Here is a 24,099-nt window from a genome sequence, read left to right as displayed (position 1 = left end):
TCCATTTAGGAGTCATACACACACACACACACACACACACACACACACACACACAAATCAAAAGATAATGTCTGCCTTTAGCAGTTGATATGTTATGAAACGGATTATAGTTACCCTAGAAATGGTCCCTTAAGAGTTACAGAGGTGCCCAGAGACAGAGCTTGGCACCTGCCATCAGGACGCACTGCCTGTCCTCAGACAGCTGAGTACCCAGAAGAGCCTCGGGAGCTCTCCACCCTGAGCCCACAGATGAGCCCCCACATCCTCTCTACTGACTACTGGGGAGAGATCTGCCAGGATGCTGACTGGGAATGGTCTGTCCCAGCACAGAGACAGAACCGGGAAAGCACCATCAGGACTCACTGAATGGCCAAAGAGAGCTGAACACCCAGGAGCAATCTCCCTCCTAAGTCATCGGGCTCACAGAATTACAGGAGAGACAAGCTCTTGTCAGAGACAACAAGATCACCTAGCATCACAGATAATAAGATGGCAAGAGGCAATCGTAAGAACCTAAGCAATGAAAACCAAGACAGCCTGGCAACTTCAGAACTTGGTTCTCCCACCACAGCAAATAATGGATATATCAACACACCAGATAAAACAAGAGTTGGACTTAAAATCATACTTCATGATGATAATGGAGGTCCTTGAGTAACACACGAATAATTCCCTTAAAGAATTACATATAATCAGTCACAAAACAGGCCTCAGGAGATACAAGAAGATTGAAATATTCCCATGAATCTCATCAAATCAACATGGACTAAGGCTGGTCTTCAATAACAACAAAATCAACAAAAAAGCCCACATACACATGGAAGCCAAACAGTGCTCTTCTCAATAATAACTTTATCAAGGAAGAAATAAAGAGAGAAATTAAGGGTTTTTCAGAATTTAAGGAAAACTAAAGTACAATGTACCCAAACTTATGGGATGCAATGAAAGGAGTACTAAGGGGAAAACTCATAGCTCTGAGTGTCTCCAAAAAGAAACTGGAGAAAGCATACACTAGCAGCTTGACAGCACTAGAAACCTCTAGAACCAAAGGACACTGAAAGCTCTAGAACCAAAGGAAGCAGATATACCCAAGAGGAATAGATAGCAAGAAATAATCAAACTCAGAGCTGAAATTAACCAAGTAGAAACAAAAAGAACTATTCAAAGTGAAAGACCTCCTAAGGGAGACCCTCACTCAAATCTCAGGAGAGGCGCGCACCCAGCGAGGCACCGAGACCAAACTTGCTGCAATCGCATGAGGAAGTTTATTGAAAGTGAAAGAGTGAGATCTCAGGCCAGCATGCTGGGGTCGAGACTCATACACCACGCAGGGGTAGAGGAGTTCGACCCCGGCCTGAACTTGTAACAGGCTTATAAAGGCAAAAATCACAAAGGAGGGGGAGGACAGGGGGAATGAGGAAATTCATAAGGGGAAGAATCATACATTTTTTATCAGTACACCCCCAGGCACACCTAGGGCGTTGGAACATTTCAGAGAGGTCATCCGGACCTTCTGTGGTATTTTGGGAACTCAAATCTCAAGAAAGTGGGATTTCCTGGGTGGGATTTCCTGGGAGCGGCAGAGGAAATCCCTAGGGCAAGGAATCAGTGTCCTTTTACAACCTTTTACTCTTCATTCCCCCGTTTTTCTTTTTGTAAAAAGCTCTAATCTTAGAGCGATCCCTCAGCTTCTTGTAATATCTGGTATTGTTGTCTTAGGACTGTACAGCACTCACCCTTTCTTTTATAAAAGTCACCAGTCTATTGAGGATGCATGGCCCAAAGGTTAGGATTAGCATTAAAATGAGTAAAGGCCCAACTAAAGCAGAGACTAGGGTAGAGAACCAGGGTGACCGGTTAAACCAATTTTCATACCATCCTTGGTATGTTTCTCTTTCTTTTTTTCTGTTTTCTAGTCTTTCTCTAAGCTTTGCCATAGAATCTCTTATGACACCAGAATGATCTACGTAAAAGCAACATTCTTCTTTTAGGGCAGCACAGAGCCCTCCTTCCTTTAGAAAAAGCAGATCTAATCCCCTCCTGTTCTGTAGCACTACCTCTGATAATGAAGTCAATGACTCTTCTAGTTTGGTTATGGACTGTTCTAATGCTCCCAGGTCCGCATCCATAGCTGCTCTGAGTTCATTATAGTAGTAAGGTTGTTGGATGAGGGCAGCTGCTCCTGTTCCAATTCCTGCTGCCACTCCAAGTCCTAACAAGACAGCTAAGGTCAAAGTAGCGGCAGTTTAAAACAACAAATGCACTATCAAGCAGATTGAACAGGCGGTTCTCAGTTCTCATAGGGAGATAGGAGGGTGTGGTCAAAAGGGGATACGAGTCCTCCTTTGGTGACAGAGTGAGACAAGGAGGTCTCTCAGGCCTGGGTGCAGGGTTATCAAGCACTGAATTGGGGCCTACGGGTCATGTGGGCAGACTCTCTATCTTTATCTTAATAACAAAAATAAATCTAGGGTCCCCTCTGCCAGTATAGACTCTCCATCCCCAACGGTTTCCTCTTACCCACTGACGATCTTGTTTTCCCTATGGGGTGAAGCTGATATTTAGAGGGTTACAATAACTGTCTTTGCACGGTCCCTGAGGGCTACCGGAGCTTTCAGAGGCACACCCAGTCCTATAAGCCAGGTATTTGGATGGATCTCTTTCCCCTTTCTCTGGCTCCCCTGGCCTACGACCCTTTTTAACTATAATTAGATCCCAAGTGGAGGAAGGGTTCCAGTAGGCTTCTCCCGTGGTCTCACATCCCCATTTACTACAAAAATAGTCTGAGGCCCCTCCACACCGTCTCTTCATTTCCCTGGTGTGTCCCTGTCTGGGGCAGACATAGAAGTCTGCTGCCTGAAGGTTGGCTCGGAAAAACTGTCCTGAACACCCCAATGTGCTCCCTATGCCATGAGGGACACACTGTTCTTCTGGGGGTGGCTTCTCTAAATTGGTATAACTGGAAAGATCCCAGGCCATAGAGCCGGCTGCTAACTTACAGATATCGGGTGCAAGATCAGGCCACCAGGTCCAAGGGGGGTGCACTGCGGTTGTTGACCACACGACGTCGCCCACTTCATTAAGCACTTCCCAGGTTAATTTTTGAAGGGAATGAGGGTTATTACCCAAGGTTGGGGCTACGACGAAGGCACAGCTTAAGAGAATTGTTACCAGCAGCCACTGTACCCAAGCAGCAATCCTGTTGACCTTGACTGCCAAGGGGGTAGTCAACAGCACCAGGTAGTGTCCCTTCCACCGGGGCTCAAGCATGCCAGCGCGATGTCGTCTGACCAGGACTGAGTCTCCGACCTGGAACCTGTGGGGCACCGCGGTGGTTCCTGGAGTGTAGGCTTCTTTTATTCGACTCCAGATCTGTGTTTTAATAACTTCTAAGGCCTTTAAGTGGGCAAATAGAGCAGAGGAGGAGGGGGAGTTAGTGCCAGGATCCAATATCCCGCATGACTCCGTTAAGGGGGGCAGTCCCCCATGTAGGATTTCATAAGGGGTAAGGCCGAAACGCCCCGGCGAGTTTCGGACTCTAAGAAGCGCAAAGGGGAGGAGGGTCACCCAGTCTTTACCGCCGGTCTCAATAGCTAATTTAGTAAGGGTCTCTTTTAGAGTTCTATTCATTCTTTCTACCTGTCCTGAGCTCTGGGGTCTGTAAGCACAATGTAATTTCCAATTAGTCCCCAATAAACAAGCTAATATCTAACTTACCTGGGCAACACAGATGGCCCATTGTCTGATCCAATTACCTTAGGGGTGCCAAACCTAGGGAAGATCTCTTCTGGAATCTTCTTAGCTATGACCGCTGCTGCCATTTCTCTCTTTGTGGGGAGGCTTTTACCCACCCAGAAAATGTATCTATAAAGACTAATAGATACTTATATATCTATATCTTCTTGGCTCAGTTCTGTAAAATCCACTTCTCAGTAAACCTCAGGTCTATCTTCTCTCCTCCCAGCCTTCTACATACATTTGCTTTCTAACATGGCACACAGTTATCTAGTCAAATCTGGCACAAAAGAATTTGACCTCAAGACAGTCTTTACAAGTTTGTTGACCTTTGCCAAGAGGCTCCCTCCTAGTGCCAGACTTGATTCCTAACTCCCTGGCCCTTCACTACTGTGGCCAAAATCCTACAAATTTCTTTTTTGTCTACTACCCTCCGGTCCTCTCTTTCCTCTGCCTTCTGCTTCTCTCTTTCTCGCTTCTCTTCCTCAGTTTCCTCCTTATGAAACACTTTCTCTGATTCCTTCACCAAATCCTGCAAGGTATAGTTTTGGAACCCTTCTAGCCATTGTAACTTTCTCTTAATATCTGATGCTGACTGCTGTATAAAGGCCATAGCCACCTCTGCCTGCTGACCCTCAGAGGTTGGGTCAAGGTATAACCCCTGTCAAGAAACACAGACGGCGGTTCAACAGGTCCCTGAAGAACCTCTCTTACCTTAGCCAAATTCGTGGGTCGCCTTGCGGCTCCCTTGAGACCTGCCACTAGAGCCCGGCGGTAGACCTTGAGACGCTCCTTACCTTCTGCAGAGTTGTAATCCTAGTCAGGGCGGATCAAGGGAAAAACTGCATCTATAAGATTAGGGAGATTGGTGGGGGTCCCATCTGGTCCTGGAACATTTTTTCTAGCTTCCAGGAGGATCCTCTCCCTCTCTTCCGTAGTAAAGAGGACCTGCAAAAGCTGCTGGTAGTTGTCCCAAGTGGGCTGATGAGAAAACATCAGGGACTCAAGAAGTCCCGTCAGGCCCGAGGGGTCCTCTGAAAAAGAGGGGTGGTTAGTTTTCCAGTTATACATATCGGCTGATGAAAACGGCCAATACTGTAGCGGGACTAGTTCTCCCGGAGCTGGGGCGGGTCCATAAGCCTGTAATGGTAGGGCAATAGCAGAGCCAAGCCCCGCGCCATTTCCCCCTGGGCTTCGAACCCGGGGGCTTCGGGTCCCGGCCGCTGGTTCTGTTTCAGAGGCCGTCTGGGAGTCAGTGGGAGTCGGCGCCTGTGGGGGACTTGCATGAGAAGCCAGTTGAGGGTATGGGGGTGGAGGGTTGTCGAGGAGAAGTAAACCATCATCAATTTCAGGATAGATCTTCGTGGGGGCCGATGGCGCAGGTGCCATCTTGTTCGAGGCCACGGCCACCATTGCCGTTTCTGCCCCCGCTGTCCAGGGTCTCACCCAGGATGTCGGGTTTTGGACCAGGTCCTCCCACACTATGATGTATGGAACCTGATCGGGGTGTCCCCCTGAAGCCTGAAAAACAATTCGCTTAACAGCGGAGATAAGAGATAGATTAAAAGTTCCCTCCGAAGGCCATCCTACGCCAAAACTCGGCCATTCGGAGGAGCAGAAAGTTTGCCACGGTCCTTTTCTGACTTCAACAGAAAGATTATGGGCCCTTGTCTTAACGTCCGTCCAATGGTTCAAAGTCAGTGTTAGTGGGGTTGTCACAGTCTGGCCCATTTCTAGTTCTGACACACACACACAAAACACTCACAGATACTACAAAACAGAGAGACAAAGTCAGTCGCCGACCTCGAGTCGACCCGAAATCCCGAAAAGAGCCAGATGGCCCACAATTGGCCCTCTGACACAGATCGTCAAGGAGAAAAACTGATCTCCCGACTTTTCCCGTGGGGGTCCACCAGGCGTCCCTGGTCCTCCCCCTGTCCTCCTGGGACGTCTCCCAGGGCGAGCAAACGGTGGACCCTGGACACGTCTATCCCCGTCCACTCCACTCCTCCCTTGGAAGAGCAGACTCGGTTAGAGCGTTTGCGAATACCGAACTGCGATCGCACCAGACCTCTGAACAAATCACAAACACAGAATCACAATCTGGACAATCCACAAACACAGAATCACAATCTGGACAATCCACAAACACAGAGTCACAACAGGACAACAAGGAAAGAAAGGAAAGAAAATCCTTACCTCCAAGTAGGTCTAGGGCCCCTGGGTGGTCGCGCAAATCCCGGACGAGCCCCCAAATGAAAGACCTCCTAAGGGAGACCCTCACTCAAATCTCAGGAGAGGCGCGCACCCAGCGAGGCACCGAGACCAAACTTGCTGCAATCGCATGAGGAAGTTTATTGAAAGTGAAAGAGTGAGATCTCAGGCCAGCATGCTGGGGTCGAGACTCATACACCACGCAGGGGTAGAGGAGTTCGACCCCGGCCTGAACTTGTAACAGGCTTATAAAGGCAAAAATCACAAAGGAGGGGGAGGACAGGGGGAATGAGGAAATTCATAAGGGGAAGAATCATACATTTTTTATCAGTACACCCCCAGGCACACCTAGGGCGTTGGAACATTTCAGAGAGGTCATCCGGACCTTCTGTGGTATTTTGGGAACTCAAATCTCAAGAAAGTGGGATTTCCTGGGTGGGATCTCCTGGGAGCGGCAGAGGAAATCCCTAGGGCAAGGAATCAGTGTCCTTTTACAACCTTTTACTCTTCAAAAGAATCAACAAAACCAGAACTGGTTCTTTGAGAAAATCAACAAGATTCATAAACTCTTAGCCAGACTAACTAGAGGGTGCTGACAGAATATCCAAATTAACAAAATCAGAAATGAAACAGGAGATATAACACCAGAAACTGAGGAAATTTCAGAAATTATTATATTCTATTAGAGAAGCCTATATGTAACAAAACTAGAAAATCTAGAGGAAATGGACAATTTTCTATACAGATACCAGGTACCGAAGTTAAATCAGGATCAGAAAAACCATCTAAACAGTCCCATAACTCCTAAAGAAATAGGAGTAGTCACCAGAAACCTGCCAACATAAAAACAAAAACAAAAACAAACAAAACAAAACAAAAAACCTAGGACCAGATGGGTTCAGTGAAGAATTCTATCAAACCTTTATAGAAGACCTAATACCAATACTCTCCAAACTATTCCATAAAATAGAAACGGAAGGAACACTACCCAACTCATTCTTCGAAGCCACAATTACGCTCATACCTAAACCACAAAAACACTCTAAAAGAAAGACAACTTCAGACTAATTTCACTCATGAACATCAATGCAAAAATAGTCAATAAAATTCTTGCAAACTGAATCTAAGAACACATCAAAACTACAATTAACCATGATCAAGTAGGCTTCATCCCAGGGATGCAGGGATGGTTCAATAAACAGAAATCCATCAATGTATCACCCACTGTATAAACAAACTCAAAGATAAACAAACCACATGATTATCTCATTAGATGCTGAGAAAGCATTCGACAAAATGCAACACCCCTTCATGTTAGAAGTCTTGGAAAGATCAGGAATTCAAGAACCATACCTAGACACATTAAAAGCAATATACAGCAAACTAATAGCCAACATCAAACTAAATGGTGAGAAACTTGAAGCAATCCCACTAAAATCGTGGACTAGACAAGGCTGCCCACTCTCTCCTTATCTATTCAATATAGTACTGGAAGTCCTGGCCAGAGCAATCAGTCAACAAAAGGAAGTCGAAAGGAGACAAATTGGAAAGGAAGAAATCAAAATATCGCTATTTGCAGATGATATGATAGTGTACTTAAGTGACCCCAAAATTTCCACCAGAGAACTTTTACAGCTGATAAACAACTTCAGCAAAGTTTATAACCAGTATAAAAGGCTACTTAATGTGTTTTTATTTCATAATGATATTATTCCTGAATTATTTTGGAAGATACTTGTCTGTGTCTAAGGGATACCTTGCTTATTAAATATCGATTGTGATGAAATTATCTTTGTGGCTTAGTAACTGTGATTGTTTTCTGCTAATTACCATCAGGCATTTCTTGGGTTTTATTGTTGGCTTGAGAATAGAATAGATTGACTTGATTAAGACACTGGCAAGATGAATAATGCTCCTTTGATTAAACAGTGAAATAAGTACACGTTTTGTTTATTCTTTTTCCATAAGCAGGCTCACAATCTGCAACCAGGTGCTTTACATATACATTTTTCCCTCTAAGAAACATTTATATTTGCTTCTTGTATTGAAGACTGGATAATGAAGAAGCAGAAAGCAAAGCTGCACTCATCCTTATTTAGAAGTGTGTTGATGAGGCCCTGAGAGACCAGAAGTGTCCCCGTAAATACCCTTTCCCATTGTTTTTATCATATATTCAGCAAGCAAATGTTTGTTGACTGGTAATTACAGATCAGGATCTGGATAGATAGGCTATTGACAAAGACTCCATCTTGTCAGAGGATGTGCAATTGTAATACAGTTATGGAATCCATTATATAGAAGAGCTGTAATTTACCATGAAGCTTGGTGTTTTAGTCTGGAATTCTAATTTGACTGGGATGCATACTAGTAGGAAGGACACAAGGTGTAGCCAGAGGTGGTGGGTCATATTTACCTTCAATTGGAAAATAGTGAAAAAGACTATTCTATTCTATTCTATTCTATTCTATTCTATTCTATTCTATTCTATTCTATGAAAAACTCTTTATTTTGTGTAATCTGGTGACTATAGAACCAGCTCTTTGCATGCTCAGATCAGCTTGGTACAGAAACAGTCCAAGGCTGACCTTTTTCCTGGCTTCCAGGCTCAAATCTCATTTGGGAAAACCAGTCAATGCACATGTGTGAGAAAGATGGCAACAGTGGGACCAGCTCATGGGGCAGCCTTTGTCCAGGAGATATAGGATAATGGCCAGGGAAGAATAATTAGACAAAGGCCTCGGGCCAAACTCTAGAGAACATCAGCTTTTAGAAATGGAGCATAGAGAACTTGGCATGGATGGACTAGCGAATCAAAGGAAAGCTGGGACAATGACATGGCCACAGAAACAGAGTCTCTTAATGTTCTAGTGCTGTGAAGAGACACCATGATCAAGGCAACCCTTATACTGGGATGTTAATACGTTTTCATGATGAAAACATGATTTCTTGTGATAGCATTAGATTAGGACTATCAGGGTGGCTTGTTCTGAATCAAATCCATCTGGAGAGAGCTCTAGCCTCTCACTGAAGTCACACCACTCAAACTGTTGATTGGTTTTCACGTCACATGACATCACATCAGTAATTAAAACGTGACTAATGAGTGCTGTAGTTTGCCATTTAAGCTATCCACCTTCTAAGTGTCTGATAGAACTAACGACTTGATATAGAACTCATAGTGCTTAATCTGACTAAGCTGTAAAAAAAAAAAAAAAAAAAAATGACGTGCAAGCAACTGGGGAATTAAGCATAAACTGAAGGCCGCATTTATAAACAGTCTTAAAAATCAGCCCTTACTCGAGTCTGCTGTGAACATTAGTGCACCTGTTATTCTACCCAGTCTTGTCTGTCTGGGTGGCACGGCCGCATCTTCTAGAGATTGCAGCCTTTAAGAAGATGCTGCAGACCAGTTTCTACTAAATGCTCATGCAGTGAAAAAATCTTGTCTTTTGTTTTAACGCTGCTGTCAACCCTTTTTACTGAACTGGCATCCGACTTGTAACTTTCCCTGAGCAGATATTGGCCCCGAAGTGTCCAAGGGACAAATATGATTGGTCTCTGAAACGCACGTGGAGAGCTCTCTTCCTGCTAAGAGGCAGCCTCGGGCTCCTCAGCCTTTCAGGCCAGAGTGGTCCTCTCTGGGCTGGACCTTAAGAAGTCCACTGTGCTCTGCCCTTGGGCCCTTTGAACTTTATAATCGATTCTAACTTCACCAGGTTCCTGCATATGAGATGAATTTAATGGCTGAGCTAGCCTAGAACTCAGTCATCGCTTTTTTTATTGGAGGCTTTAACCTCATTAGTATTTCAAGGAAAAATAAAAGAAAAACCAAACAAGCAGCCCTGGCTCTCGTCCACCATCTTGCTTGTTGCCTGCCTTTTCCTGGCAGGCATGGCCCGAGGTTTCAATAGAGGAAGTGGGAAGGGACACAACACATTCAGAGCCTGTGAAAGACCTTATTTACCATCAAAGTGAAAGGTTCCAGATACTCTAGCCCTGTTTTCTTATGCCCCAAGTCTTTGATGAGGAGTTAAGGACTCCAGCCAGGGTTTCAGAGGTCTCTGTGAGAGAGTCCTGCCTTAGAGAGGACTTGGCAGAATGAACTACAAGGTGTCCTGGAGTGTTCATTAATTACAAATGATACTGAGGCATAGATGGAGGAGGAGAAAAGAGGGCAGGAACCACTGGCAGCATAATAATTTTATTTCTGAGAGAAATAAAAATTTCACACCATTAAAACGAGTGTCCTTCTGCTAGCTTCCATTTCCATTTGCTTTTTTTTTCCTTCTCCCCAAAGCAATTACTGAAGCATGTCTTTTAGATGGAATTATTTAAGTGTCTGGCCCTCTCCCTAACCCAAGTCTTTAGAAGGTGAGTCTGAGAATCTGAGGACCCTGTTGAAAGAACATAGGGTGTAATGTTTGAGATAATTAAAGAAAACAATTGTGGAGGGTAGGGAAAAAAATGTTCATTTTCATAGACCTCCAGTGACTATAGTGCAGTGGTCCATGACTTATGCTCTGGAATATTTTCCTAGCATCCATGGTTTTCATGATCCTCAGACCCTAATACGGATTGGTGTTCTTAGTGGTCTTGCAGGCATGCTGTAGAACACAGGCAAAGGTTCTGGATGGGTAAAGCCTCTCAGTGTGATATGCTTGCTCTAGGGGTCTATACACAGACAAGATTTCTTCAGAGAAAGACATGTGATTATTTAACTGGGAACAAATGGCGAGAGGAAAACATTCTACTTCATTCAGAGCACTAGATGGGACTCTGTCTTGTTTACTCCATTTTATTTTTCTTCTGGGGAGCAAGTACTGCATTCATCTACTAGTACCTGTGAAACAGAGAAGCTGGGTCCTGTGTGAACTTCCCCCTAGCTGCTGGGTGCATTTCCTGTGCCTCCTGGTTCCTTTTGTTTATTGTTTACCAGGTTCTGTGAGGTCTGTCTTTTGTGTGCCTTGTCCTTTGTTCTTCTGCTACTGTGTGGAGCTTTCCACACTATTTGCGCTTTGCGTCTGGCTGCCTCTAAATAGCCAGATGCAAGAGAAACAGAAAACCCACCTTTTCCACCAGCCTCCTTCATGCACTTCAAATACTGAATCTTTACTATGAGAAGAAGGGGCAGTTCCTCATTGTTTCACAGAAGTCCCAATCACATTTCGAAAAGACTTATGGGAAACTGGAGCTTATTTGAGTGTAAATACAGAGGAGGAAAACATCTTTAGTTTATCTCAAGCTGCCAAGTCTCAGAACAAGTTTGGCTGCCTCTTCCTGGCCCTGCAGTGTTCATTCCGAGTATTTAAGTGCCATTAGTTGTCCACCATGTAAGTAGATTTTAGGTAGAAACAATGGTTCTGAAAGCATGTGTGGATAATATCCAGATAGAAATGCGAAGGGATCACTTGGTTCATTAGATTTATAGGTCTTGGTTCTAATCCCAAGCGAGACTTGAGTAAACGAAAACGTTAATATCAAACACTCTGGGTGTTTCCATTTTCAGAACTGCAGATGATAACTGATCATCTGGAATCCAGCTTCCATGTGTGTTATCTGTCAATCAGCGATCATCCACCTGTCTTTCAGGTATCATCTGTCAAATCACCTACTGTGCGTCTTCCTTCAACATTTGTATCTTAAAAAAAAAAATCACAATTCCAGGAAGCAGCTGAGAACCAATATCCTCCAATGTATAGTGATATCGGAATACTATAGTGAGACTAAAAAATCATTGTAGATACAGTGTTAAAAAGTACTCAGCCAGGGTGATGCTTGTTCTGAGTCCGTGCACAGGGAAGGGCGTCTACTTTCCTCGAGTGTCCTCACTAATTGACAGTTCAAGCTTTGACAGAAAGTTGTCTGCCCCATAAAATAACAGTTTGCTTTTTTTTTTTTTTTTTTAAACCGAACCTGTTTTGTACTTGACGAAAACTCAAAATCAATGTGTTCCTTGTCAAACGCGGGAGGGTCAATGCTGTGGTTGTTTCTGTTCCCAAGCAGTTATGTAACCGCGGGGACTTGTTTCTTTGCTTTCAGACTCGGTGCAAAACACATTAAAAGCTAAACAATGGGCGGGATTCCCAAGAGCAGCCCTCACAAGTGTCCTTCTAGGTTTGGGAACCTCGGATTAGTTCCATCCTGTGAGTGTGTGTGTGTGTGTGTGTGTGTTTAGTTAGCTGGCACGATACCGCTTCCCCAGGGTTGTGTTTCCTTTTTCCTGAGATTTGGCTAAGGGTAAAGGGTCGGAGTCACATGGATTGAAAGCATTTGATTGATGTCCAAGTCACCGCTGTGGCTGGAGCCGCCTCCCCTCGGGCCGGGGCCGCGTGAGGCCGGAGCGGCCGGGCTGGGCTCCCTCTCTCCCGGGACTGTCCTGCTCTGAGTCCCGCGCGTCCCGCGCGCGCGCTGCAGCCCCAGCGCCGTCCTCTGCCCACGCCCCGGCCTCGGGCCAGCATGTGAAGCTGCGCGTCCCGGCTCGGACTCTACAAGAGGCGGCAACTGTGCGGGCGGCAGTGGCGGCAGCAGGCGCCGGGCAGCGCACTTGTCCTCGACCCCGCGCCCCGCCGGCCACCATGAGCGACGAGAGCGCCAGGGATGCGGACAAGCAGCTTCGCCTGCGCGTGTGCGTGCTCAGCGAGCTGCAGAAGACCGAGCGCGACTACGTGGGCACGCTGGAGTTCCTGGTGTCGGTGAGTGGCCAGCCCCGCGCAGGGCACCAAGTCCGGAGCATTGTCTGCGCCAGCACCCGGCATCCGTAAGGGTGACACGGGGACCGCGGGGACCGGGAGCCGGCTGAAAGGACGCAGAGTGGCCAGGGCCTTGAAGAACTCGGGTGGGAGAAGCTAACCTGAGGCCATTCTGCTGTCCCATCTGTCCTTAATTTTCTCTATCCAGCTTCCAGGGCAAATTTCATTGTGTCATTTTCCTTATCCCCTTTCTCTAGGCGGCTCATATTTTGTTTAAAGGCTTTGCTTTTTGTGCCTCGAGTTGCTACCTTCAGGTACATGCAGGGTCTAAAAAGTCCTTGAATGTGGTGTAGCGGGAGTCGGTTGTTAGACCAACAGCAGTGAAGTCTCTTTAACTGAAACGGTGGATTCTGAGGGTGGGGGCGGAGGAGAAAGAGCAGTGGGGTCACCATCCCGGGCAGCTGTTGCATATTAAAGCCACATGTGTGCACCTCCCTCCCAGCTCTACAATCTTCTTTCTCCTGATTTAAATCTGCCCTCCACTTGGGTCCTGGTCTCCTGTGCACGCCGACCACTTGAGAGCAGCTTCATAAAACTCGCCTCGCATCCGACAACTTCGAGATTTCCTAAACTTTGCCGGGGCTGTTTCTAGGTCCTAGCTTGACTCACTGGATTTCTGCCCCGAAAACATTTTATTCAGTTTCGAAGTAGGAGAGGAGAAACTGGGGAAATGAACTCCTGAGACATCACCTAAAGATGGAATTTTCCTCGCTGCGGAAAAATATGAAGAATTTACTGTTGGTTCCTGTCCATCCTGATACCTGTGAGAGCATCCTTCAGGGAAGGAGTTAAACCCCACTCAGATCCTTCGGTCTCTCTCCTTCATCACTGGGTTCTAGACTGCCCTCAAACCCAAGCTCTAAGGGGAATGTTTCAAACACCGAACTTCCTCCCGAGTTTCCTTCACTCTGTGCAGCCACCCTGTAGGAATTCACTTGGCTGTGTCAGAAAAAGTAACATCTCAGGAGATGCCTAACACACACGTTGGCTTCTCAGACTCAGTTTACCCAATCCTGGGGTCTACTTTCTTTGAGAAGGTGCAAGTGTTGGGAGAATACCCCGGTACAGTCATAGGATTATTGTAATGGTCATGTAGCAGTTACTGACAAGAGCATGTTTTTTAAGGAGATGAAATTTTTAATGGCTTCAAATTGGACGTTCATGAAACTTTGTTGCGAGCTGAGTCTTTGGATTTAAAGGGTCTGAGTCATTCTAAGAGAGAGCCTTTCTGAAAATGGATGAAAACCAGAGCTACAGGTTTAGCAGAAGGCTAAGGTGCAGATACAGGCCCTCTCAAAACCCAACTTGTGTGTTTGCCTGGCACATGCCCTCAGTCCCAGCAGAGGCAGGCAGTTCTCTGAGTTTGAGGCCAGCCTGGTCTACAAATGGAGTTCCAGGACAGCCAGGGCTACACTGAGAAAAACCTGTCTCAAAACAAAAGCAAGCAAACAAAACCAAAGAACCCTAAATACAAATAAAGTGTTTGTTTTCCCTTTTATCTGAACACCTGATTGTTAGATTTAAAATCTCATTATTGCTGCAATAGTGAAGCTAGAGATAATAGACAAATAAAATCAATTGCATTCTCCTTTTAGAAATAGTTTTGCTCGTTATTTAGAAATTATGAGCTCTGTTTTTGTTATGAATATATATTTTATGAAAATGCACTTAGTGGCCTCAAGGTCTTTCTTTCCCTCCCCCTCCTCTTCCCCTCCCTCCCTCCTTTTTTGAGAAACAGCCTCATTCTGTGGCCCAGAACTGGCCTGACACAAACCACGAAGCCCAGACTGGCTTCAGATTTGCTGGTACTAGAGGCACAAACTTCAAGCTTAGTACCCTGGATGTGATTTTTAAGAACCAATGCTAGCTTTTTTTTTGTCATAACTACTCAAAACCTAAAATCTATTCATAGTGCATTCTTCCGTTTTCTCTTCAGGGAATTGTTTGTAGCAGCCTTAGATCCCCTTTGAGTTTTGCTCGGTCATCTGTAGTTGATATGCTCAATTTAATTTTCAGATTACACTATCCTCATTTGTACCAAAAGCTTAAAAATATTCCTATTGTTTAGGCAGAAAAATTTCCCTTCCAGGAACCCATTTTAAAGGAATGATAAGAAGTGGAGGCAGTCAATAAAAGATATTTTTTATTATTATTTCAAAAATTAGTCATAGTGTTGAACAAATTGACTGGTAAATTCATTGCCAAAGCAGAAAAATAAACAAAAACTGACAGTTCCTTCCCAAGTCATTTACAGATGTGCCCAGAGCTCACTGGTTTACATCTGTGCCTTAGCTTTAAGCTGACATAGTTGAAGGATGACTCCTATCTTTATTAGGAAGAGGGGGAAGAGGTAGAAAACACATTTAGCCTTACCCAAAAAAAAAAAAAAAAAAGTGTGTGTTTACACATTCCTTCAAATTGGCAAACAAAATGGTATTTCCTTAAAGAAAAGCCACAGCTGCAGATCTTACCAGATCTTAGCAGGTCTTTCTAGTCCTGTATCTCCAGTTGGCCCCTTTGGCCTTTTGAGGGGAGAGGGCTTTTCCACACCCTCCTAAAAGCCCCAAACAGTTTTCAACACAGTCTTTTTCTATATAGTAGTATAGTAGCATTTTGTATGCATTTTTCTTCAGTTAATATTTAGGAACACACTGCTTGCTTTCAGGTGGCTGTCATTTAGAGTGACAGGCCCTTTTAGGAATATGCTATGCTTTTGCAGGCTTATGTTAATGTTTGTTGATCTTTGAGAACAGGTTTTGTTGGGTGGCTCAGGTGGGCCTTGAGCTAACCATCCTAAGGATGGTTATCCTCTTATCCTTCCTGGGGTTACTGGAGTGTGCCACCACATCTGACCCACCTTTGTACATGGAGGGGTTCTTCTTCTATACTGTTGGGATTCCAGGCTCCATTATCTCTTTCCCCTTGGGTATTTCCTGCTTCATACCCATTGTATTGGTGGCTGAAGTAGTTGTTACACTCACGTGTTTCCTTGGGTTCTGTTCTAGCAGACTGCTCACAAGCTCCCAGCAGACCAGACTATTAGTCGCACCGGCTCCCAAATTTATGCATCTCTTCTAATGCTATGTGTGATAAATCAATGTTTACCAGGTGATTGAATATGAACGGATGAGGCCTTTGTCTGTCTCCCCATCCTGTTTTATAGAAGGCGGTTCTTCACCCCTAAGCTCTGTTCTGCACTGTCATTCCCTATACTGTGTTCTGAGTTTTCATTCTGACCATCGCTAAGTTACATTATTCAGATGAATGCTCTGTAGCTAAGATGGTAGAAAATGACCTAATCTGCCGGCATTTTCCTTCTCACCTTTGCTTGGGAAAGTGAAATGTTCTGCTTCATTAGAAATAGTAGAAACCATTTCTAGAGGAATGGTTTCATAGAACTAATAACGGGTAGTTAATATCTTAGTCTGGACAAGAACTGGTGGCTTGCTTTCTCTTTCCAGTTCATGCCCATAGATCATTTGAATAGACTGCAAATGGTATTGCTCTTGCAGATGTGTACCCTGTGTGTGTACACACTCACACACACACACACACACACACACACACACACATCCCTGTGGTTCAGAAGGGCCTGTATTTGGTTTGGTTTAATGCTTAGCCTCTCCCATCTTGAAATTCTTAACAATTTTATCTTTTAATGGTGTTCTTTTTTTTTAGGTTGCATTTATCTATTTGTCTTTGAGTGTATGCGTGTGCCCATTGCTCATATTCTTGCAGGGATGAGAGGACAGCTTGGGGGAGTTGGTTGTGTCTTTCCATTCTGTGGTTTTGGGCATCTGCCTTCTCAAGGTATCAGGCTTGGCAGCCAGAGCCTTTGCTTGCCGGACTGTCTCACCAGTGGCCTTATTCATGCCATTCAGGTGTGGTCATTCAGGTAACTCGAGGGTGATGAGAAACGTTTATATTTCACATGACAACCACCATCATTTTCAGGGTACCTTACAGGTCTCACTAAACACTTGCATTTTCTGTATCTGATTTGCTCTCTTAGCTCTCTGGAGGCCCATCCCAGGAAGGAAGGGAGCTGAAGGATGGCTTCAGGCTCACCACTTTGGCTTCTCCTGGTATTCATATTGATACCTTTACAAAAGCAGTTAGAACAGCAATTTTTATCTGGATGATCCACCCCCAAAGACAGTAGAGGTTCCTTTACTTGCTCTGTGGACTTTGTCAGCTGTGGGCGCTAGTGAAAACAAACTCGCCCACCAAGCGAAAGTAAAGCAGAATGAGAGGGAACGCACCTGAAAACAATCTTTTCTAGTCCCCACCGGCTCTTCCAAGGCAAAGACCCATTGATTGGACATATTGTCTTTAATCCCTGTGGTATGGATTGAATTATCTTCTTTCCTCCCCCAAAGTCATAGGATGAAGTCTTAACCCTGTGTTCCAAAAATCGAGCTGAATTTACAGACAGCATCTTTAAAAGATGGAAATCAGTTTGAAGGACTGTTGGATAAGCCCCCGGTGTGAATGGGGTTCTCAGAGGCAGAGATCTGAGCACACCAGGGACGCATGCAAGTCCGCATGGGCCAGACCAAGGGAGGACACAGAGAGAAGGTGGTCATTTACAAACCAAAGAGAGGTTCTTACCTAGACGGTTTTATGTGAGGCAATATGTTTTGATGGAAACTATCAGTCTGGCATTTTGTTGGAGCAGCCTGCCTGGTCTTGTGGAGCTGGGCATGGAGGGACTGAAGAAAGGACACATACCTAGTGAAGCTGGGACCAGGTGGGGTTTTCTGTCCTCTACAGCCCTGACCACTGAAACCAGGAACCTCTTCCTCTGTAGCAGGCATAGCATAGGAGGAGGGGTCAGCTTGACTCAGTGGGCGGTCTCTGGAGGCCAGAAGTCTCAGACAATGAACAACCTTGAGGAGGAAGCTATAGTTACTAGTCTTGCACATACTGATCAATCCTTCGTAAGCTCTCATGCCGAGACACCGGAGAGAAGTTTTGCCATTTCTCTTCAGGCTGGCGATATAGGCAATGGCTTTGCCAATTTCCCATGGGCCAGTTGGTCTTAGAGTCCTTGACGTGGCCTTCCCATGTCAAAATACACATTCACTCTGAGCTTCCTCCTTACAACCGCCTGAGAAGACAAATGCTTATGCTATGTACTAGAGGCTTAAGCAGAAGTGAAGTGTACTTTACCAGAATAAAAGAAAAATGCATAGACAGGTACAGTTGTGTGTTGGAGCTGAAACATGAGAGCTTTATGTAAAGGGTCATAAGAGGCACCGGGGACACACTCAGTCTGGGAGGAAGGGCAGTGATAAGCTGTGCCAGAGCTGGCCCCTGCCTGATGAATGAGAAAGACTTTGCTAGATGAGGGGCGAATTGTTTGTCTCCCAAGAGTAGCCATGTGTGTTGTGGCATTGCTGTGGGTACCACAACACTCTGAAAATGCTAAAACTTTCCTTGTGACCAGAGGGGGAAACGTCTTTCATGCTTTTTGCAAATTGGTGGAGGTGAAATAAGTTGGTCCAACTTGAGGAAAGTACCACTTATAAGGGGTCCTCCTTTAACTCTAGGACTTAGGGATCAACTGTGAAGGGACAACGGTCATGTTAATAATCTGCAATTCGGAAGAATGCCAAAGCATGGAGAAGGGGCCGTTTCATTTGAAGATTTGGTTCCCTCTCTCCTCTTACCACTTTCCCCAACTTGTTAGTCTCAAAAACATGGCAGCAGGCTGCTCCTTTTTCCTTTTCACGTGGTTAGAAGTTGAGCTACTCTTTGCTGAGGGAAAGTGCCGTGTAGTAATCACAGAGGTCACACAAAACAGAAGCATAGTCTAGCTTGTGCTGGACAGAGATTTGGGCTCCTGCTGAGGTAGGGCTGCTCTTGGGGTCCGTATTCCTGCCCTATTCTGCTCCTGCACTTTGAGATAGTTCTCCCTGGCTGAGATTTTTTTTTTTTTTTTTTTTTTTTTTTTTTTTGCTTAACAGTGTGTGGGGAAGCATGCTGTCAGTACTCAGCATGTGATAAACAAAGACAGATTATGTTTTATGTAGAGGATTCTCATTTAACCTTCCGGTTTCATCTACATACCTTAGCTTGGTGATGTCCTTTGTATAAGAATTCTATCTATTGGATTTAGATTTATTTCTTAGAGAAGCCGAGTTTAGGAACAACTGGTTACACATTAGCCATTTTTTTGACACTGTATAATGTACAATGTCTGATATAAGATGGAAGGAATGGAGAAGATTTAAAACAAGTAAATAAACAGCAACAACAAAAACTCACAAACAAAACAACGCATGCGTACACACACAACACACACACACACATACCAAACATTCAATAGCTGTGGGATGGGACAATTCTGGGGTAAAACCTTTGTCTTTCTGTTCATTAAGAAGGGGAAGCGGAGTACACTGGGAAACACGGGGCAATGCCGGGGCTGTAGGTGTGCTGACTAGATGGGTAGAGCCATTAATTGAAAAATAAAATTCAAGGGACAGATAAGCAGGGGGAGGAGGAAAATTTAATCTGGTTTTGGATATTTGGCTGATTTACAAAGTCTCCTGTGACTTTTGAGGACAGGATCGTGAAACCTAAGACATTTTGAACAAAAGGTATAGAACCAGAAGTTAGTCTTTAATGATATTGCACAAGGGGGCTATGTGGAGGAGAAAACCAGCAAATGAAGGAGGGTCATGCTTGCTAGAGAGCCACTGCTCAAAGAGGGTTAGGGTACATGAATAACTTTGACTGGCTTTTGGAAATTGAAACAAAGAATCCCCGGGTTGGGGAGAGGGATGAGAGGGAGGGACAGAGGGAGGGAAAGAGATGGGGAGGGAGAGAGGAACAGATGAAAGAAGAGGGAGGAGCAAGAGGTGAGAGAGGGGAGAAAAGGAGGGTGGAGGGGGAGAGGAGAAAGGGAGGAAAACAGAGAGAGAGAGGGTGGGGGGAGAGGGTGAGGGAGTGAGGCTAGAGATAGGGATAGGCAGGGGGAAGTGTGTTCCAATGTCAAAGAAGGATCTTGTTATCAGATGAAGTCTGAAAAGAAGAAATAAGACATGAAACATAATGGGACCCGAGGAAACTTTTGAGCTGTTTGGTGGTAAATATGCAGAGAGAAATGGTTAGTAACTGTGATAGTTCCTTCTTTTTTTCTCTTACAGTTGCAGTAATATCTGTTAGCATACAGCTTAAGGGGTAGAGGTTTTGATTTGGCTTTCAGTTTGAGGGAACACAGCCCATTTTGGGAAAGAGCACCAAGGCATGAGCATGAGGCTGCTTGTTGTATTGGCTGTCTGAAAGCAGAGGACCAGAAGTGGAATGATAAACCTTCAAGGCCCGCCCTCCACCCCTGCCAGTCCCTAAGCACCTGTTTTCTTCTGTGGGGCCTCAACTCGGCTCCTAAAGGTTCCACAGCCTTCTAAAACAGCACTGCTAGTTGAGGAGCAAGTGTCAGATTCATGAGCCTATGGGGACATTTGCATTTGAAGTATAGCATCTGTATCTGGAGATGATTTTGTCCAGAGATGTTTGAAGAAGTAGAATAAAGTTAACGAGAAGGAAGTCAGCAGAGAAACAGAGGCGAACAACAAGAAGAACAACTATACAAATGTTACTAAAGCTGGGATATGGGTGGGCTGTCTCTTAAGCGCTCATAACTATTTCCTCTGCCTGTGTAGCCAACCACACATCCAGGTGAGCCATGGCAAGGACCTTTAGTGTGCCAGAAGATGAGGCAGGCACTGGATAATATTCAGAAGCCTCGCTGCCACAGAACATACCCGATTTAAAGTACCATTGCCAGTGTTCACCATGAGTAGGTTGTCTCTTGAGTGTTCGTAACCGCTTCCTCAGTCTGCAGCTGGAAGTGGGCAGCCTGAGAAGCACCAGAGGCTGGGCCTCCATACTATAGTGTTGACTTCCCAGAGCAGGGACCATGGAGCCCAATGACCTGGATTCAATCCTTGGATAGAAGCTTACAAAACCATGTCCTGAAAGGGCCAGGGGCCTTCCAGGAGGCCAGAGGGAGGCTCATTATAAGAAACAATGGATGCTGGTGAGGCCAAGAGAGGAAGGGATTTAGCAAGGGGTATGGGGTGAAGGGAAGTCCTCTAGTCTCCCTTTCCCTATGATTTTGAATGCTAGTTTTCTATCTGCTGTATTGTTTGGGTTGTTTGCTCTTACTGAAAGTGAAGTACCCCGAAGAGAAGAGCAAAGATGCACATTGAGGAGTAGGAAAGCAAACTAAACTTGGACATCTGACATCTGAGCCGCCATGTATGGCTGTCTCTCTAGACTTATCCCTTCTAATGTAACCTTAAAAAAAGAGCCAATCCCTTTGAGTTGTTGCCTGTGTTGTGACCGGGTTGAATTTTTAGAAGTAATGACAATTGTTTGTTTTAACTGTAGCTTAGTTTGTCTAGAACTTCCATTTTTCATTTACTAGGTTTTCATAGATGTTTTACAAAGCGAAACACCTGTGCTGATGAGATGGCACAGGAATCAGAGTCTACAGAATCCATGTGAAAATCACATAATGGAAGTAATTGAAAGCCCAGAGCTCCTGTGGGGAAATGGGAGTATGAGACAGGAAGAGAACCCCCAGAAACTTCAGGGCCAGCTAGCCTGGCTTATGCAGTGAAAACAGCAGAGACCCTTTCTCCAACAAGATGGAAGAAGAGGACTGACACCCCTGGTTTTCCTATGACTTCTACACATAATGCCTGGCACACAGTTACCCCCATCACACATAAGAATATGTGTGTGCACTCAGTGCAGATTTGAGTGAGAATGGAACCCTAGGTTCATATGTTTACAGGTCTGGTGCTAGTTGGTGTTTAGAAGGTGTTGTTGAGGAAGGTATATTACTTAGGGGGTAGAGGGTGGAGGAAGGAGTGCTTTGAGGTTTCAAAAGCCCATATAATTCCCAGTTAGTTCTGTCTCTCTCTGCTTGATGCTTGTGAACTGAATGCGAACTCAGCTACTGCTCCACCATGTCATGCCTGCCCGCCTTCCTGCCTGCCATGGTTCCTGCCATGTTCATCTTGGACTCTACTCCTGTGGAACCATAAGCCCTAATACATGCTTTCTTTCATAAATTGCCTTGGTCATGGTATCTTGTCATGCCAATAGAAAATAGTACACAGGACACACACACACACATTAAAACACATGTACACACATGTACAAATGGGTTGACAGTTGGTATGATTAAATTGTCTCTCATACTTTTATCAATGTATTGTGGAGGGATTTTTTTAAAAAATTAATGCTTAGTGTTGATAGGAAATAAAATCTTACATCTGTTTTCTGCACATATGTTTGACTTAAATCTTGTTTTAATCTTCATAAATTCTTCTACATCATATTTACTATGTATTGAAGTTTGATAGTAGGAGGAATTTTATTATTTTCCAAGAGGTTTACCATTTCAAAATGTTTCACATTATTAGAATTATATTTACTATATGACATTTACTATCTTTGATCTATAAAATTACCATTGTAATCCAAAGAAAATAGCCCTAGAAATGCTTTGCTTCTTAAAACTGCTGGCAGCTCACATTCCTCATGGTACTGTGCTTAACAATGAGTTCTGAGACATCTAATATCAATATCTTTTCTTTTCACTAGTGAACAATCTCTACCCAGTAATTTAATAAGGGTAATGTTAAGAAAAGTGATCATTTAAATTCAATTCTTGCTTTGAGTCTCGGATTTTCTAGGGTAAGTTTGTTGTCTCCCTGCCTTACCATGTAGCTCAACATGGTGCACAAAGGGAGGCCATTTTTGCTGGAGACAGTCTATGCCAAGAACATTGTGTTTTCTCCCTAACACAAAATACATACTTTCCATGCAAAGGCAAACCCTTCAATTGCAAAGGTTAAGTTATCTAATTCTGCCAACAGTACTCCAAGTGGGTTAAATGTAGAATGCAGAGATGAAAAACCCTCTGGTTTATAGCAAATGTTTAGCAACATGGAACGCTGGCGCCATGCATTCTTACACTTTAATAATGTTATCTCCTTTAGTCTAGGATGGACTAAGATCCAGCTTAGCTGCCACTGTGGCCGTTTGAAATATCTCTGTAATCTGTCTTCTTGCCAGAACCAGAGACTTTGTAGATGGCGACACATTTTCAGAGGTTGTGCAAGAAAGGAGGATGTTTCCTGTACTGCCTTGTAACGCTTCGCGTTGGCCTGCTTTCCGTGTTCCCTTGGAATTTCAGCTTTTTCTTATTTGTGACTGTTGCCCCAGAGAAGGAGTTCTTGGGATTCCAGAAATGGCACCTTGGTTTGTACCGCTGTCTTTCTGTTAATTACAGCAAAGGTGAGGTCTAGGGAAAGCCACTATCACGTTGTATTCCTCCGCCCATGTCCTGGTTCTCGACAGTAGAATTCCGAGAGTATAGTTCACTGTTGCCTCATTCTAAGGGTCAGGAGGACTTCCGGTAAGTATGTAGCTTTAGTGTATGTTTGTGCCTTATGTAGAAACCTATTTATCTGCTTTTACACAGTTTATTTTGACTACATAGACATGGGTCCATACCCTCGCACCTCTGACTAAAAAAACAAAACCCATGGCACCCCAGAAATGCTTTCGACTGCTTACATTCATTATTCTTTTCCTCAGTGAACACTTTTACCTTTGGCAAGACTTAAAAATCTGAGGGCCGTATCTCATTTTGCAGATTTCCTTGTAGGTAAGAAAAGGGATTTTTTTTTTTTTTTTTTTTTTTTTTTTAGGTTGCGGCAGGGTATTGTGAACAGAAGTGACAATGGATAGTTTCTAAATATACAGTGAGGGGTGGGAAATTTTCTTTCCTCCTTTTCTTTCTAATTTCTTCCTGGCTGGTATGAGAATGTGGTGGCAGGCACTAAGGCAGCCTCTTTGGACTGTGAAGTGTAAGACACATGTTGGGAATGTCAGAAAAGGAGACTAGAAGTGGATAGTTTCAGGGCTCACTCTGTCGGATGAAATGAATCAGGGTTTCTGTAACTACTGTGAAATCATCACATCTGGATTCTGAGTTTTCCTTGAGTTATTCAGATCATCAGTGAATTGATTCAACTTAATGTATTTTCTAATTCTTGTCTATTGACTTTAAAAAAGAATTCTTCTCTCATATACTACATCCTGACTGAATTCTGCCTCTCTCCTTCCTCCCAGACTTACCTCCCACCTCACCTGTCCCCAAGATCCATTCCTCCGTTTCCTTTCTAGAAAAAAGGAGGCCTTTCAGGGATATCAACCAGACATGGCATATTTGAATGTGTTTATCGTCATAATATTTTTAGTTTATATTTAATTTGAATCACCTTCTTTAGTGTAGTCCTGGTTTTCATGAATTTTACCCAAACTGAATGTCTAAATGTTGTTCTACAGGTAGACTTTAGGGATTTATCTTAAGAAA

At 44.3% G+C, this 24,099-nt stretch overlaps 1 protein-coding gene across 3 annotated transcripts in view; it reads left to right on the top strand.

Moving 5' to 3' along the window:
* The first annotated feature begins 12,383 nt into the window (after window positions 1-12,383).
* Window positions 12,384-24,099, top strand: part of PREX2 (phosphatidylinositol-3,4,5-trisphosphate dependent Rac exchange factor 2) — a 253,206-nt gene continuing 241,490 nt past the window's right edge. For 2 of the 3 annotated variants that reach the window (XM_080938801.1, XM_080938800.1), the window contains exon 1: window positions 12,384-12,641. In XM_080938801.1, the coding sequence (XP_080794927.1) occupies window positions 12,525-12,641 (117 nt within the window). In that variant the 5' untranslated portion in view covers window positions 12,384-12,524. The remainder of the gene's footprint in view (window positions 12,642-24,099) is intronic. The other variant, XM_080938802.1, reaches the window with a different exon arrangement.

Source organism: Micromys minutus, assembly GCF_963924665.1.
Source record: "Micromys minutus genome assembly, chromosome: 26".
NCBI classification, from domain to species: Eukaryota; Metazoa; Chordata; class Mammalia; order Rodentia; family Muridae; genus Micromys; species Micromys minutus.
The sequence above is the reverse complement of the archived record's forward strand: the minus strand, read 5'-3'. Positions and strand labels throughout refer to the sequence as shown.